Raw genomic sequence first — 19,015 nt, 5'->3', positions numbered from 1 at the left:
AATTTCACATATAATTTATTAATATAAAATTTATTTTTAACATTTTTAAATCAGAAATGTAATATTTTCGTGAAATTTGAATTCTAGCAGTTCGCCGGATTGTGACAATCACCCCTACGTCGCAGCGAGTGAGAGCAAAAGTGACTGAGGGTGGGAGAAACAAAAATTAGGGAGTGAAAACCGCGTCTGTTTTTTTCACAAAAATACCCCAAAAATCCCACAAAAAACTTGTGAAATCGCAAGAATAAACCCATTTCCTCACTTTTCCACTGGAATCCACTGGTTTTTCGTACAATTTCCCTGTGAAAATTGATGTGATTGAAATGGATAAACATGGCGACAAACATGTTTTGTCTCTAATTTTGTAAACAGAGACATTTCCCACGGAAAATCATTTATTTCCTTTGAGAAAAATTGCCAAGAAAATGCAAAGTAGTTTTTTAATTTGTGTTACAAGTGTTTTAATTGTACTACACATCCCTGGGGATTACTTAGGGGTTGGGGGTACAAGTGCCAGGTAATTAAAAGTTCACTCACCCTTTCGCACCCGAAATTATGACTAATTCCCGGTGAATTTTCGTGCATTTTCACAGAGATTTCCGACCATGGGGAATGGGTGGTGAGTCACGGGCGCCGAGGGATATCCTGGGGCGACCCACATTGCCCATTTGCCAAGTTTATCAGGGCAAGACATGCGAGGCTTATCTTATGAATCAAACGGTCTTTGTCACCCCCGGAGTCAACATTGATACCATTGAGGAGCGTTTAAAGTCAGCTTATGGAGTCATCAAGGAATCTAAGTAAGTGCCTATTATTTTAATTTTATGCATTTTAATATTTTCTGTAGTATTACTGTGCGAAAAATATTTCCGCAAGTAGTAAAGGAGAATGGGCAAAAAAGTATGAGGGCTATGGGAACTAGTCCAAAATGTCCCAAGGGATTAGACTTGGCCAATTTTTGTGGGTAATTGGTAGGGTAAGTGTGCCAAATTCCGGCCAGCTTGCAATTTCGGCCATATTTTTTGTTCCTCGAATTTCCATGAATTTTTAGTTTTTGGATACTCTTGAGATTGTACAATGCAAAAAAAATAACAAAAAAATGTCGCTTCGACGAGCAAGATAATCTGAAAAAGACACTGAAAGAATTCTGGAAGGGCAAGGAACTATGAGAATGAAGGTGGCCGGAATAGGCCACCAATGCTATATCTACATTTTTATTCATTTTAAAATGTATATTAAGAATGATTTTAGAGAAAATAAAAATGATAAACTGTCTGCAAGGTTCCAAGCAACACTCCTTATATAAGAGTAACAAAAATATTCAATTTATATTAAAAATATTATATTTCAAAATCGAGACTTTGTCGCTTGCATGCAACTATGCCGAAATTTGGCACACTTACCCTATATCATTCAAGAATTACCGAAAATAAAGTTAAAAAGAATTATCACTCCTTGGAAAATCAACAAAGATTTCCCAGAGGATGCATATTTTCCTTTGGTTATCCAAAGTTCCAAAAGATAATTACAATATGCAAAATCAAAAAATAAGGCATTTAGAGGTATCGGAGCAGGATGTCTTCTATGGCAAAAATGTAGTCCTAAGTGAAGTCTATTGTGTGCTGAAGAGAGTACATAAATATTTAGTTTAGTTTAGTTTATATGATTCTTCAAAAGTTGCTTTCTTAGGTCATTTTTGAGAAATTTTAGTTAGATTTTGTTTTTCTGCCCCCAAGGATTTTTTGAAAAAATATCAAATCATTTTCAAGTTGAAGCACAACTACCTACCTTTCCAACGGATGCTCATTTATAAAGTTCTGTACACTAGAACCGGATGTAAATTTGATAATATGAGACAAAACAGCAAAAAAAATAATTAAAGAAAATTGTGACGTATAGGAGAAAAACCAAGAACAGGGTGAAACGGGTGAAATGATAACTGTCCCATTGCAATGCATCGCTAGTGTCGAGTGTCGATTATTGGCGATCGAGATGATAACTTGCATTTTTTATCGCTAGTGTCGATAATTCTCGCCACTAATTTATCGACAACTCTAGAGCTGTCGATTTGCACTCTCGAAGGGAAATTTAATGAACATTTTACATTTTTTTAGTATGTATATAATTGTTCTAAACTTTTAATTTATCTTTATTAATTTTTTTATTAAAAAAATACAGTTTTGTGAAATTTTATTCATGTTGGCCTTACCATAAAATATGGAATTTCTTGAAATTATCTTGGCCAAATTGAATGCGAAAAATTGTATTATGTTGACCGAGTTCAATGAACTACAAAATTATCCTTCCGTCGATTTAGAAAGGCTCATCAGAAGAAGCAGCTGGCATTCACGGTAATGAATGCTGAAACATTTGAGGCAGTGTCCAGGAAGTTGACGAAAAAGTTGCTTATAGATCCATTGTAGCCAAATGGAACATATTCAACAGAAGCTCATTTGTTGTCGGAGATGACCACAGATTCGTTACCTTTCTTTTGAACCTTCTGCCCTTCCCTGAGAGCTATTAAAGACCACAATCCAAAAAGAATCCGCGTACTGAAGGAACAGAGAAGGATATCGTTCTTGAAATTCCTGGAACCATTTCCTCAAAATCATTAGTGCAACATGCTTCGAGGGTCAGTTATTTTGCAAAAATGCAAGGCAAACAGAAAAGATACATGTAAATAAATAGATTTTTACATAAATGACCTTTTTATGCTTACACATCTTCCGGAAGCTTCAAAGAGTAATTTTCATCTCGCGATTTTTGCGTCTTCTGGTTCAAAATGAATGTTTATTTTCCCCAAAATCACACTTTCCATGAAAAATATTTTCTGGGTTCATTTTTTTAATTTTTAAAGCAATAAAATCACAGTAATAATTCCGATTGCAAAATAAAACAAGCGAGAGTGAGGTTATATTTCACTGTCCCAAAGTGTCACAATAACGAGGCGATAATTCGTGAAGAGCCGACACTCATTTCATTTCATCATTTGGATCTAACGATACTAGAGATTCGATAGTGTCGAATCGATACTAGCGATAGCCAAAGTTATCATTTCATGAAAATGTCAAAATTTTTAACTTGGAACCCCTGTATCCAGACAATCGCTTGACCTAGGTCGTATTTTATATATGTTCTGAAAAGGTCTTCACATCAGCTAGAACATAGGGGAAACTGGGGCACCACTAAACAGGGGTACCACCAAACACTGCGATTTTTTAAATAGGTATAAGATTTCAGAGAATGAGACTTACATGAAATCATAGATACTATAGGGATGCTTGTCCAGAGAAAGAATGATCCACATAGTTCAAGTAGTTTAGAAATGAGAATTTTTTTTCGCAAAATTGTGAGATTTTGATAATTTTAGTCATTTATATATCTACCTGGAAAATAAAACTGAAATAAGTAACATCAAATTTAACTACACCAGTACTTTCCTACATATTTTGGGATAATATTTATGTATCTACTAAAGAAATTAATGTTCACATTTTTTTAAAAGAATATAAAATCCATCATAAAACAGTGTTTGGGGCACCAACAAACTGGCAAATTTCTCACAATTGCAGATGTCGCAAGCGTAGCTTGAATGGCAAAATTTTTCCTCTTATCTTTCTTACTCTTCATCTCCCTCTTTGTTCGATTTCAGAAATTTATATCCATTCATGGGATTTTCATTCAAGACTCAGGAGAAATATAGTTTCAAGAACCCAATTTTGCATTAAATGATTCTTAATGATTCTTAAATTATTTTAATCAAAGATTGACGAATTATTTCTCGATTTTATTACAAATAATCAGAAGAGCGCGCAAAATTTGAACTTTAGGTATAGTGTTTGCCACGATTTTAGTGGCGCTGCTTTCCAGTCAGAAGTCGAATGTTGTCAAAATGATGAAAAATCCATTGAAAAATATGTTCGATGTGCAGTGCTTTAGTTTTTCGCTATTTTAGTCACTCGTTCTAAATTCTGCAGTGCTTTTTTGAGAATTATTTACATTTTCAATACCTTCTTTATAATTAAGAGTTGTGGTGAATGCCCAAAATAACTTCAATGGGTGAGAAAAACAGGTGTTTTTTGGTGCCCCAGAAAGTGTTTGGTGGTGCCCCGGGTGGTTGGAAAAAAGCGAAAAATGCATGGTGATACAATTTTCCTTTTTACGGAAAATTGAAGTGCTTCACATCATCCTTGTATACATTAATATGCAGCCTATACCCGAGGCTATAACATGGGGTAAGCAACATTTTTCTAAAATTCACAGTTTTCTTAGGAAATTCAGTCAAAATCGCATCTTTCAAAAGTGTTTGGTGGTACCCCAGTTTCCCCTACTAAAATTTCAGCTCAATAGGATGAGATTTTTTTTGACAGTTATTCAAAATGTCGGATAGAAACGTCAAACCAAAATGGCAACCATACCATCTTGAAGATCTCGGTCATTTTATCTTTAACTCCCAAAAAATTGGATAATTTTTAGCCAAAAACTTCTATAATAAAGCTTTAGAAAGATCATTATATGCAATTTTATAACATAAATCATGCGTTCTTAGGAAGATTATAGCGAAAAAAAAGTATTTTAATAAAAATAATGAACAAAATCGAAGTGGATTATTTTAGCCAGATAAATTTAGAATAGATTTGGGCATAAATCGATTTTGGAATTGCACCTTCAGATAACTTTTTCAACTTTTAGCCGTTTTTTGACGAAATACATATATTAGCATTTCATTGACTATTACTGAAACTACAAGAATCCTTTTGAGGATCATTGTACCTTACTTGGTACATAACATATCCCTATATACTTTGACATGGTAGACCGGATCGGCGAACACTATCAATAAGTGCTAGAATTAATGAAAATCTCACGAACAGCAGAGTGCAAAGTGTAACTGTACCAAATTTCGGCATGGCTGCATGCAAGCGCCAAAGTCTTAAGTTTGTAATGTAATATACTTTTTGATAAAAATTGATTTTTTGTTAGTTTTTAAGGAGTGTTGTTTGGAATCTTGTAGATAGTTTATCGTCTTTGTTATCTCTAAAATTATTCTCAATACATTTTAAAATGAACAAAAATATACCGACATAGCTTTGGGTAATTTTTCGGCCACCTTGATTCTCATAGATCCTTGGCCTTTCACAATTCTTCCAAAGTCTTTTTCACATCATCTCTTTCGTCGAAGCAACATTTTTTTTTGTTTTTACACTGTATAATCTCTAGAGCCTAGAAGAGTATGCAAAAACTAAGAATTTATGGATATTTGAGCAACAAAAGAAGTGGCCGATATTGTAAGCTGGTCGAAGTTTGGTACAGTTAAGGCCTCTACATACTAGAGAAATGTATGCCCATATTGAAGCAAATTCCTTATGTTTATATAAGAAAAACTCCTCAATATGGTCATAAATTTCTCCAGGGTGTTGAGGCAATTACCGTAAATTTTCCAATACCTATTCAATGGTAGAATCCTTATAGTCAACGGCCGCAGCGATTCCATTGGATTTCCAGCAGCTTTTCTGCCATGTCCGCTGATTTTACCGCTCAAAATCCGCGTAAGCTTCCGAGATGGAATTTGACGCTAAATTTCTTCGTAGCGTTCCATGGACGTTTGCGGAACTCTGTATAGGACCGTCTAATAAGAAATGTCCGCGAGTTTCCATGGACTATTCTCTGACGAATATTTCCACATCTTTTCCTATGGATTATTAGCGTATAATCGGCAGTCAGCCCTTTAAAAATTTGGAAAAATCCTCTTTATTTCCACGAAATTCTCCGAGGAAATTTCCATTCAACGGCCTTAGAGACTTCCGTGGTTTAATATTATGGAATTCCACGACTTTTCCAGTGGTTTTTTTTAAAATATTATTTTTCTTCAAAATAATTCCAAAAATTGATTAAAAATTTCGTGGAACTTTCATAGAGAATTTCCAGAAAAAAACATCCACAAATATGAACGATCAATGCTAATTGGCAGCTTAGAACTTGGAGAGTGTTCATCTATCAGACGAACACTCAATTTTGTTCTACTTTTGAATTTAAAATATTGCTACCATATCGTTCATTTGAGTATGTCTAGCTCGCAAGAATTATAGCGTTAGGGCGAAAAATAATTGCGGAGTTTTCGCGTTTACTTCCATGGAGTCTTGGTCGGAAAGATATCAGAAAATATACTCGGAACATTCAAAGGAAATTTTGAATCAATTTCCAGGGAATGCTCTCAGATATGTTGCAAGAAAATTCCTCGGACTTTTTTTTCCAGGAAATCCACGCGAAAAAAAGCTGATAAATCCGCAGAATTCCAAGCGGAATATTAGCGTTTATTTCCACGGAAACTCGCGGAAAAATAGAAGACAAATTCTAGGGAATTTTCTGTTACTGTGAAACTTTGCGGCCGATCGGCTACAGGGGTGGCATAATAAGCTTTCAATGGCGAAAATTTGGGCCGTTTTGGTTTTGCTCATTCTCCTTTTATATCCAAAAACTCGACATTTGTATTTTTAACATTTTTCTATTCCTCTAAATTAGTCGGTTAAATAACAACATTAACAATTTTCCAGGGATATGAATCCCAATTGTAGAGTATACGCTCTACCATCGCTCTGCTACAGTATTTTGCCGACTTGTCGGAGCCCCGTTCTGTCCAATCATCAGTATTTTGCTGCCAAGGCGACTTTTGAGGCCAACCAGAGAAATTTCCAGAGGAATTCGCACAAGAAGAAACGTCTGCAGTCGATAACGTCAATCACAAAGCGTCCTCCAACAACAACGCCCAAGCTAATGGTATATTTTTCCGGAGCTGTAACTCCAGCGATTGATGAGGAAGAATTTTCTGGGCAGATGGTGACTGCAGCTGCTGTTAGTGATCGTCTTAGGAGGAGGCGGGAGTCATTTGACGTGACCGTGGATGCGAGAACAAAGAATGTTCGGAGGAAGGATTTTGGAGGGCCAAAAGTGAGTGAGTACAGTTCAAGGCAATATCCTCCGACGAGGAATAGTGAGAATTTAAGGAGGATTTGCCGGGAAGAATGTGAATTGCTGGAGAATGAATTGTGTCAGAAGGAATATGCCATTGCCAAGAGACATCCAGCAATTGGGAAACTTCTGCAGTTGGAAGAGTGTACAGATCTTCCGGATGATAGTGATTGTATGTCGTTGGGAATTGCAGTGGATGTTGTTCCGGAAGAGACATGTTTCTGGGAAAATGGGGAAAAGTATCGGGGAACAGTGGCAACTTCGGCTTCTGGGCGACCTTGCCTCAAATGGGCTAAGCTTATGAAAGAAATTGCAGATTTCCCGGAACTCGTTGGTCAGAATTACTGTCGCAATCCGGGAGGTGTTCATCCTGAGCCTTGGTGTTATGTAGACAATATTTCACTGGACAAAGTCATTGAATCCTGCAAGATTCCTCGTTGTTCTGAAAGGATGTGGCTATATGTCATTATCTCATTTGTCTCGCTGGCCATGGGAATCCTCTGCGTGGTGTGCCTGGTTTGTTGCAGGAAGTGGAAGAAGCGGGGAATGACAAATATCCAGAATATCAATCTTCCAAATGCCGACAAAAATATCTATGGCAATTCTCGCCTGAATAGCCCAATGGAAATGGCTTCTTTGCTGCCAAATGTCAGTGGTGGAGTACCTGGCGGTGGTATCATTCCGGCTCCTCCTCATCAGCGTCCTCCAGTGTCCAGGGGAGCCTCAGTTCTCCGTGTACCTCAGTACACGCTTCAGGATGTGAAATTTGTGGAAGAATTGGGAGAGGGAGCCTTCGGGAAGGTCTACAAAGGTGAACTGACACAAAATAATGGCGAGAAGATCTTTGTGGCTGTTAAAGCTCTCAAGGAAAATGCCTCGGCAAAAACTCAAGGGGACTTTAAGCGTGAAATTGAATTGATAAGTGATCTCAGGCATGACAATATCGTCTGTATTCTGGGCGTTGTACTCAAAGAGGAGCCCCTCTGTATGCTGTTTGAGTACATGACTCAGGGCGATCTGCATGAATTTCTCATTGGGAACAGTCCGAATGAGGGAAAGAGTCTGTCACAGGTGCAATTTTTGAGCATTGCCATGCAGATTTGCGATGGAATGGAATACTTGGCAGGACATCACTACGTTCACAGAGATTTGGCGGCACGAAATTGCTTAGTAGGCGATGGATTAACAGTTAAAATTTCAGACTTTGGGCTCAGTCGCGACATCTACAGTTCGGACTATTATCGGTAAGTGTCTTTACTAATTTTCCTGGTTCACATTTTTGAGGTCTTGATTCTCCGATGACCTACAATAATATTTCCTAAATCGCTATTCTATTAAAAAGTTTATTTATTTTACCCTAACCCATACAATGCCCCTATTATCCAAAAACAATTACAAATATTTTATTTAAGAGTCCACTTTTGTAAATATTTGTTAAACAGGCGATTCTATAAATGTTCTCCATAGAAACCACCCTGTACTTTTGTTTAAAGTAGCTCACGGAAGCCCCTAAAAAATAGGCCACGCATCTTACAGAATTTGTTTCAACATTTTGATTTGTAACGCCTTTTTTTAAAAATTTTGTTCTTGCTTAAAATTTATTTTAATCTTACGGTACAGCAGATAAGAATTCGAATTAGAGATAGGGACAATCTAGACAAGAATAGGCGTGGTCAATAGTCATTTTATTTCAGCGGATACAGGGGGTCCCGGTATTATGCATATCGGAATTATGCCAATGATGGGATTATGTAAATGCTCTTATGTAATTTTCTTGCTACTACAAAGAAAAAAATATTTTGTAAAATTGTTCGTAAATGTTTGTGAAATCCTATGGCAGACTTACGAAATGGTCGTGAATCATATAACCCACAAACAAGTTCGTAAAGTTTTGTACCTTTTTCACAAACATTGGCCTCAATTCTGAGACCAAGATCAAGATCAAAATTTCAAGCTGTCAAATATTTCCAAGATCAAGATTTCATATTCTAACGCGAAGTATTTTCTGGAACTAAAATTGTCTTAGCTAAAACCAAAATTTCAAGATTTTCCACACTTAACGACACGTAACTTCTGACAAATATCTTCATTTCTTTGCCGAAATTGTTGAAATTTCGCCGTATCAATTAGAAAAATTAATTATATGTTTTATTAAATAATATAATACAGTCCATAATCGGGAATAAAAGAAGTGCAAACAAAACTTGTGATGTCTGATAAACCCTAAAATGATTATTCAAGATGTGATTCTTTTGCAGGTATTTTCAGGGTGTTGTACTTCGAAACATACATCTAGAAATATATACCATTACGATTAAATTACAAGATCAAATATAGCATTTTTAAAGGTTTTATTTATTTAAAAGTGCTATAAGTGTCCTCGGTAATAGTCTTATAAACATCTCTTGAAAGTTTGAACTCATTTTGACTCTTCGTTTTGTTGCTATTCCCAGTTTTGTGTGACAGGTCAGAGAAAAAGCAACAAAAAATATTTGTGCAAAAAACCTCATTTCCAATTTCCATAAAAATACCGATTTAAAGTTATCTGACTAAAATAAATTTATTTTTTACTGAAAGATATGTTATTCTACTTTGTATATTTTATTTTAAAAAATTAAAAAAACCAAAACTGTGAATTTTAGAAGCAAAAAGAGTTTCAAAAAATTTTTATATTTTCTCACCTAGCACCTAAAATAAAAGAGATTATGAAGGATGGATGGTTTTTTCGACTTTATTGGATCATAATTATCCTAGAAAACATTGTTTTAGACCTTTTTTTCGCATATTAAAGAAAACACCGTTAGAGGGTTAAAAGCGGGGTACCTTTGAAATTGGGATTTTTTTTCTATATTTAAGTGGAACTGAGCCATCATAATGTAATTTAACTTCTCAATTTGTTTGTGCAGCTAAATTATATCACGATAAGGTTCAATTTTATTTAAAAATAGGTGAAATATCCCAATTTCAAAGGTGCCCCACTTCCCCCTAACTTATTCAATAGAAATCTCCTGAAAATATCCAATTTTTCTGTATGCAAGTCATTTCGCGCGCTTTTTCTCGGTACCGAAAATATGTATAATACCGGGACCCCTTGTATATCCCTATTTCCTTTTCTGATTCTAACGACGAGGCGGGAACTACTTGGTTAAGCCAAAGATCATCTCGAAACTTCTGGGAACCTGAAGAACTCGAATTCCGAAAACCCCGGAATCCAGAAGATTTAGGGATACCGAAAATTTCGGAACCACGGTTTATTCAATTTTTGTTCCCGGTTATTAATCTCGATTTAAAAAGGCATCTAAATCCCAGGATCACGTTTTGAAAATCCTGTTTTCAGGCGTATTTGTGAGTGCTGGGGGCGTGGGGGCATATTCTGATATTTGTGAGTTTCTCACATGAGTGCGAAAACGTCATTTCTTTCATGTTTTCTCAAAAAGGCTCCAGCGATTTCTTTTATTTTCGGATATATCGTCCAAAATCAATGACCGATAGAAATTCAACATTGAATTTACGAATTTCAAAGATTAACCACTGTGAAGGGCCTATCGATCAAACGATTTGATTAAATTAGCATTATCAAATTCGGAAGTGGCACTAGAAATTTCTTTAAGTTTCGGATATGATTCAGGACGAGCAAGGAGTAAATCATTCCCATTTTGACTGACTTAGCGGGACTTGGGTTTCTGGTTTCTCGAGTTTAGCGATGAAATTCTTCCGTTTTTAGGGTTTTGCGACGCGTTTTTCGGACAATTGATAACGGTTTCTCAATAAAGGAATGAATTTTTGAACAATTTTGAGTTATATTCTAATAAATTTTAATTAAATTATTTCCATTAAAATCGATAATCAACGCTTTTGGTATATACCTCTTCATTCATTTTCAACCGCTTATCCCTATTGGGGTCGCGGGCCCATGACACCAAGGTTAACAGCCCACATTTGTCGGTCCTCCGCCACTTCAGGAAGATGTTCGAGTTCGATCCCAAGGCGCTCCCATGCAAGATCCTGAATTTGATTCAGCCACCTTGTCCTAGGTCTGTCCCGAGGCCGAGATCTCCTCACAATGGCTTGCATAGCTTTTCTGGGGAATCTTGTATATACCTCTTTTTTTGTTGTAAATCAGATCCTTTAATAAAAGCATAAAAAATGTTTGAGTATTGCGCGAAGTATTTTACATAACCTCCTGGCAAGTTGCCTGAAATTTGAAGCCACTTTCTCATATTTCGATTTAAATTTATATGGGAGTTTTTTTGCACTCGCGACAGTTACAGTAAATAACAAAAAAGTGAGAAGTTTTCCCGTATTATAAGATACCTTTCCGTATGGAGGGATAAATATACTAAATTTTTATTTAAATACATTTTTTTCCTCGGAACACTGTGACCTGAATCCGAGATCAATTTAGGAATTGGCTTCAAATATGTAGCTCCATATAAAAAGGTCAACTTGCCAGGCGTTTAATTTTACAGTTGGTAAAAAAAATGGTAAAAAGGGTTCAATGATTATATCGCATTCCAGAGTTCAGTCAAAATCTCTGCTTCCGGTACGTTGGATGCCATCTGAGTCCATTCTTTATGGAAAATTCACGACTGAGAGCGATGTGTGGTCTTTCGGAGTTGTTTTGTGGGAAATTTACAGCTATGGCCTGCAACCTTATTATGGCTACAGCAATCAAGAGGTGATCAGCATGGTGAGAGCTAGGCAATTGCTTCCCTGTCCGGAAGCTTGTCCTAGTCCCGTTTACTCACTCATGGTGGAGTGTTGGCATGAGCAGGCCGTTAGGCGTCCTTCGTTTCCAGAGATTGGTCATCGTCTGAAGATCTGGTACCAGGCCAGGAAGAGAAGTATGTTTCAAAAGGGGATTTTGTGTTTTTTGTCTTACGGGTTGTCTTCTTTTTGGGGAAAGCAGACGAACAGGCTGAAAATTCATCAAGTTTTGGGGGAGGTAGCCGCAAAGGATCAACTTTTAGTATTTCAACGTCGAATCCTCGTGGGCAGGTTGTCACACCGTCATCCTCTAGTCAGCATTCTCTGGGGAAGAATGATCAGGAGATTCCGGTGAAAGAGAGGAGTAACAGTACCAGTGGCAATCACATGGTGTCATCTTCATCCTTGGAGCGTGGTCATCATCATCATCACCATCACCATCATCAGTCACTGGAGAGGGAACGTGAAGGCAGTTTCAGTCATCATCATCATCACAGTAAGTCTCGTTTATCCAATGCTAGCAATTCCAATTTGTCAATGGGCGGAGTTCCGGGAGCTGCTTTTGCATCGTCCGATGAACAACTCCATGAGCCTCAGAGAAGGTCAAAGGGAAGCAAGGATAAGCACCATCATCACCATCACAGACAGAGACTAAACAGTGGTACGGAATCCAGCGAGAGGACACGAAAGAGTGATCCGGACATGGAAGTGGCACCGGCCACTGGAAGGAAGAGTAGTGTGGCGAGTGTGAAGAGTGCAGATAGGGATGCAATTCTAATGGTATCCCCGTCAAAGCGCCTTCCACCGCCTTATCCGCAATTTTAATATAAGTATCATTTTACCCATTTTATCCCAAAGATTCGCAATTAACTCCACGAAAGACTTACTCCAGGAACAACCTGGACCCCTTACGACATATCGGTATGTTCTTTTTTAATATTGTTATTGACACTTGAATGGCTCTGGAGGAAATGCTTTGGCAGGAAATGCAAGGTTTATATCCCAATAATTGATTTGCTTCGAGTGCCAAAAAATTGGACAAATTTCAAAGAGTTGTAATGTAGAGCAATTGCAGCAATTGTTCATTTGCAATAACGGACCTTAATATTTCAAAAATGAAGCATGATTTTTTTAAAGTTTAAAAGCTCATTAGAGAGAATAATCTCCAATTCGAATAATAGAATACTTTTTTGGATTTATTTAAAATCCGTTTGTATTTTTTTAATGAAATAGTAATAACTAAAAATTCTTTAGTCTTTAGATTTTTGATCGAAGTTAAAATTCTTTATTACCAAATGAGGACAGATTCCCTTATTTTACTGAAAGGTTATTGCAGAAGTTGAGGTTATGTATGAATATTTCCTACCTTTTCGAATATCACTTCCGATGATCCCACCCATTCAAAACAAAGAAAAAAAACATGGAAAATCCCCACGAGCCTAAATTTCATATTTAAATTTAGATTAGAAACAAAAGACCAATGTCAGAGTATTCTGAACATAACCTTCAAATTATGCATGATTTTGAGGTTAGAAATCGATACATTTGAAATAAAAGGAATGTGTTTAGTTTTTTCCTTCGCGTTTAACTCTTTCGCGTCAGACTTTTATTCAGCAAGTGAATTCATGTAAAATTGAGTTTTTCCTAATGCTTTATGGTCAAATATAGTAGTTCTGAGAGGAAAAAATTTTCCATTGCGTGAAAACTCGGAAAACTCCGGGTCATATATGACCCTATTGTCCTCAAGGGAAGTGTACATACCATTTTCAAAATCTATATCACGGGTTTTTAAGAGTTTTTTTTTTCTTGAAGTTATTAATTTGGCCAAAACCATGGTAAGCTGGATTGTTTTGATGAACACTGTACTCCTGTAGGGGAATTCTGTAACAGTATGACATTGTCATATGACAAATTTAGAATTTTTATGTATTAAAATTGAGAAAACTATTCGAAAATGCAATTCATATTAGTTACCTAAAGCTTTACAGAGCTCTTTGCAATAGTGATTTAATTTCCCCTGGCCTTTAGTGTTTTCCTGCTCCCAAAATCACCACCAAAATTTGTCATATGACATTATCATATCGTTACAGAATTCTCCTACTGGTGTTCAAGAAATCTTCCTGTGTAATCCCTTGAACACTCTCTGTCACACAATTTTGAAAGGTATTTGGCAAAAATAAACTTATCCACATATTTATTCACACACAATACAATTGCACAATATGGGACGCTTGCAGAATACTCTAAAATATTGCAAAATATGTCATAATTCATCAGATATAAGATGAAATGTCCAGAAGCAAGATATTTTCCTTCTGGATTTCACAAAGAAAAACAATGTCCCAACTGTCCCAACTACATTGTTGGCGCCACAACACTTTCCTAAACTTTTACCCTTGCCGACAATAGGGTCATATATGACCCGGAAAATTCTACGAGCTTTTCTGGAAAATTGAGAGTAGTTTATTATATCAAAATACGCAATATACAATCTTTGGATATTCTATTTTGTGTTTCTAAAGAACTTTTTGCTAAAAAAAATAAATTAATATAAAAAATTTTGAAAAACAAAAGTCATTTCACAAAGTTCGAAATTAGTGATTTTTTATCTCAAATATTTTCTTTTCCTGAATATCTGGAGTCTTGACAAAATTAGCCAAGAATCTTACATCCTTTTATTATGATGTCGTGCACAAACCGATAGATTTCAATTAATGTAAATAGTCAAAAAAAATTCCCCGGGTCATATATGACCCTAATGACGCGAAAGAGTTAAATTATTGCTCAAAAAAATTCTTACACAGTAGATAGAATATGCTTTGGATTTGTCAGATTACGTTTAATATAACCTAAATCTTGCTTAACATAACCTGAAACTGCTATAATTAATCTTAACTTGATTGTTTTTGTTTCGTACGTAATTACGAGTACAGTTCAACATCTCGAAAATATTCTTTTACGATTTAATGATTTTTTTAAAATAATTTTTAAATATTTTTTAAAAATAAACGGATATTTTTTTTTACAAGCTACTCGAACGCTTCAAAAATTTCTAATTGGCGCAGTTTTATAGGAAATTTACCGCTTTTAATTTATTTTATTTAATAAAGTAATTTTCCTCTATTTTGTAAGGAAATACGTTTATCGAGTCGATTTCTATAAGGTAATTTTGTGACTATGCTCAAAAATGCTGGGGCAAATAGTACCAGACATTGGGTATTATCATATTTTGATTCGCTTCATTACGGGCTTCTGTAAATTTGAAAAAATACCTAGAGGACATATTTTCATAGAAAATTTATTCATCTACAACTTTGTAAAACACCGTTTTCTCTGCGAGAAAAGTGAGAAAACGAGAAAAGCGCTTTTCAAACTATTTTAGAAAAAAACACACAAAAGACTGCAAAACTTTTGACCAATGCAAACAACAAAAAGCGAGACATGATAATGACGTTTCTTTTCGCCGTGAGACATCAGAAATTACTTCGCTTTTTTGTTACTTTTTGTTCTATACCTTCTGTTACTTTTTACCCCAAGTGGCCATTTTTAATAAAAGGATTTCTGGAGAAAAGAACCTTTGTGAAATTCTAAAATAGATTGCGGATTCGTATTCAAAGAATCCAAATTATTTAGAAAATATTCACCTGTGCATCAATTTTGGAAAATAAGTAGGTAATAATTGTTATCTTCTGCAAGGAAAATATTTCAAAAATAGGGCTAAAAATTTCGATATTTTTTATTTTCTAAATTCCTTGTTCGAATTCTAAGAAACTTACGACATTGAAGAAGGTCTATGGAGGCTATCTATAGAAACAAAATTTGAGCCGCTATCTTTTTTACCTTGGAAGATATTTAATTTTGACTTTTTCGATATGTGACTTTTTGCCCCAGTCTCCCCTACTGTCTTTTCCTTGCAAAGCATTTCCTTGGAACTTTTTTAACCGTAAATTTTTACAACAGTATTTTTGAAATAATAAAGAATCTCCAAAAGACTGCCAATATTTTTTCTGCTTTTTATATAAAACAAAAAACATAGCCAATTGATCTCAGTTTTTTTGTAAAGCCATTTTTTATAAAAAAATAAATAAAAAGAAAAAATACCCAAAGGGGTTCTTTGTAAGAAAAAAAAAAGGAAATCTCACAGTGACACGATATCTAGAAATAAGTAAATAAAATCCCTGGAATGTTTAGTAACTTTGTCTTGCGACGGTTTCGTTAAAATTTAGGACTGTAGGTAGTAATTTGTAAGTTTTAGGATTGAAGAAGGCATTTCAGGGAAATTTTATTTTCCAGAAGGATTTTCATAAAGAAGCGTCCAAGAATTCTTACAAGAAAAAAAGGCACAACGATATAGAAATTTATTTTCCGTCCGAGATTTAGTTTTTTAGAAGAGAAGAGTGTATTCATTTTTTTGGCAAGCAATAACTGACCAATATTCCTTAGCGCACTTCTTGGCGTGGATGATGAAGTCTTTTTGTTGAAAATTTAGTTATTAGTCGTCACTGGAGATGATGCGAAAGAAAAAACTTAATTGTAATGTAAATGTTATATATTAGTAAAGCAATCTTTTTCCCAAAAATTCTCTAGCTCTCTATACTTCCTTAAGGATTTTTCAAAAGTATTTTTAAGGACTTTTTTCTTATAGGATTTTTTAGGTGAATTTTGAGCCAAATATTTTAGTTTTTAGTTTTAGTGATTCACTAAAAAAAATGTAATTTTACCCATTCTACCCGAATATTTATTGTAATATTTAAAATGAGAAGAAAATAAATCTCTTGAAAGGACTCGCGTCATTATTGTAATAAAATTCATAAAAAAATACATCCCAGAAAAAAAGCCAGTGATAAGCCTAGATCAGCTTATAGAGGTGTGATTCCTTCGTTGCAAATTCGGATTGTGGCAAACTTGAACGATATTTATACATAAATAATGCAAATATCGTTTAAATTGTATGTAACTTATTATCGCTATTAATGAGGAAAATTGGATGAGAAATGCATAAGTGCCTGAAAATCTTTAAAGTCGATTATCTCGGAAACTATGAAAGATAGAGGCCTCAACTTTACATTAATTGAGAACCTCTGTCAGCGACCCGAGAAAATCACGCCCCGCGAAAATCCGAGAAAAAATTCACGCCCTGTGAAAATCAGCGAAACAATTCGCGCCCCGCGAAAATCCGCGAAAAATTCGCGCCCCGCAAAAATCAGGGAAAAAATTCGAGCCCCACGAAAATCATCGAAAAAATTCGTGCCCTGCGAAAATTCGCGAAAAAGCTCGCGCCCCGCGAAACTCCGCGAAGAATTACGCGCCCCGCGAAAATACGCGAAAAAATTCGCTCCCCGCGAAAATTCGCGAAAAAATACGCGACCCGTGAAAATCCGCGAAAATTCGTGAAAAAATACTCGACCTGCGAAAAATTTTACGCCCTGCGAAAATCCGCGAAAAATTCGCGCCCCGTAAAAATCAGCGAAAAAATTTGCGCCCCGAGAAAATTCGCGAAAAATTATGTGCCCCGCGAAAATCCGCGAAAAAATTCGCGCCTCGCGCAGATCCGCGAAAGACGTCGCGGACCGTGAATTGTATATGCTACCTTACAAATCTTCGAATATAGACTCACTATGTAGAGAAGGAGAGTGAGAAAGTGCTATATATATGGGGAAAGCTTGTCCGAAGCCGCTTCTCCCGCTTTTTCTCCCGCCTGACGCTAATAGCAAATTTTCTTAAAATTGAAATCTTTAAAGTGAAAGGGACAGATAATCCTAACCGGCTTTTGTAGGTGTGATTCTTAATTAATTAATTCGATTTAGAGCTGAAGTTGGGGGACGCCATTCAGTTATCTTGAATCAAATTCGTGAAATTATACAAATTTTGTATTTAAACCAAAATATCAAGGATTTGGATGAACTGACAGAAAAGTGATATATATGGGTGAAACGTAGACCGGAAAGTTCTCTATAATTTTGCCATAGAACATGATCTCATCGATTACTCAGAAGCCGAGATAAGCGCGGTTTTTTGTTTCTTAACTCGTTTTTTCGACCAGAGCGCCCCAAGTGTTCATTTGATGAACTTCAACTATATCAAAGAATTGTTGTATTTTGTGAGACTTTCCATTTAAAACCCTATTTTAAGTGTCTTGGTGGAGTAGAGGCAGTCAAATTGGCATCTGAGTGATTTCAAAGCGTTATTATGGGAAAAATCAATTTTTTCACACTTAAACGGCAAAATCGGACAGATCGCATTATCTGATCGAAAAATGATGTATGGACGAAATATAGAGACAAATATCCTCTACAATTATGTCGAAGTAATCATCAAAATCGGTTAAGCACGTGTCGATATAATTGAGGTTATGTGATATTGAAATTGGTTTTTTGACTATAGCGGCCCTGGTGTTGGTCCCACGAAGTTCAAATGTTTTAGAAATTTGTAGCATTTGGTGAGATCTTTCGTTTAACCCATCGAAATCGGTCAAATAGAACCGGAGATATGATTTTTTTTTAATTGCGTGAACTTTGACCCCTCATATCTCCGGTTCTATTGTAACCACAGCGCACTTACGCCCCATTTTGGAAACGTCCTAGACTGGACTATAACACTCTAAAATTTCATAAACTTGCACAAAGGAATTTTTGAGAAAAATGAGTTTGAATTTCGATGAATTTTGACGCTATCGGAGCGCCACCTGTGGTGACTTTTTGAACTTCCATCTGAAAGTGCTCATCGAGAGGAAACCAAAAACCCAAAATTTAGCTCAAAATGTTAATTAGAACCGGAGATAGAGGCCGGTCAATATTCGAACTTTGACCCCTTATAGCTCGGGTCAGGGGTTATGGATCGACTTAAGTATTTTTTTGTTTGATAGGTATAATCAAGGGCTACAACATACTAAAATTTCAGTCCGATGCATAAAGGATTTTTTGAGTTATTTAACTTAGAAAATTGAAAAATCTTCTTTTTAAAAATAGCGCCCCTAGCGGTGGTTTTATGAACTTGTGATATTAGAAGGGGAAGCAGCATTTCATGAGAGCTTTCCAAAAAGCCCTCACTTTTTAAATTCTGACAATTAGAACCGGAGTTATGGCCATTTTAAGAATTGTTTTTTGGACCCTTATTGCTCGGGTCAAGGGGGTCGGGGGACCTTCAGTTTGGTATTGATCGAAAGCTCTAAGGCCCGGCTATAACATACTAAAATTTGAGCCCGATCGATGCCATAGGGGCTGAGCCATTAAGAAAACAAAAAAGGGGGGTATTCAAAATGGCGGAAGGAGGGGTGGGGGGTCAATGCACCATGTTGCAATTTTCAGCCGATATTTAACCTTTACCGAAAACCGCAAGT

At 35.9% G+C, this 19,015-nt stretch overlaps 1 protein-coding gene across 1 annotated transcript; it reads left to right on the top strand.

Moving 5' to 3' along the window:
• Positions 1-120: 120 nt before the first annotated feature.
• LOC129803095 (tyrosine-protein kinase transmembrane receptor Ror-like) lies at positions 121-16,460 on the top strand. Its single transcript, XM_055849434.1, has 5 exons — positions 121-517; positions 594-800; positions 6,555-8,213; positions 11,488-11,813; positions 11,879-16,460. Exons 1-5 carry the CDS (start codon positions 426-428, stop codon positions 12,499-12,501), a joined length of 2,907 nt encoding a protein of 968 aa, XP_055705409.1. The 5' UTR covers positions 121-425; the 3' UTR covers positions 12,502-16,460.
• Positions 16,461-19,015: the final 2,555 nt, after the last annotated feature.

The sequence above is a fragment of the Phlebotomus papatasi genome, chromosome 2 (assembly GCF_024763615.1).
Source record: "Phlebotomus papatasi isolate M1 chromosome 2, Ppap_2.1, whole genome shotgun sequence".
NCBI classification, from domain to species: domain Eukaryota; kingdom Metazoa; phylum Arthropoda; class Insecta; order Diptera; family Psychodidae; genus Phlebotomus; species Phlebotomus papatasi.
Note: the sequence above shows the minus strand (reverse complement) of the source record. Positions and strands in the feature narration are given on the sequence as shown.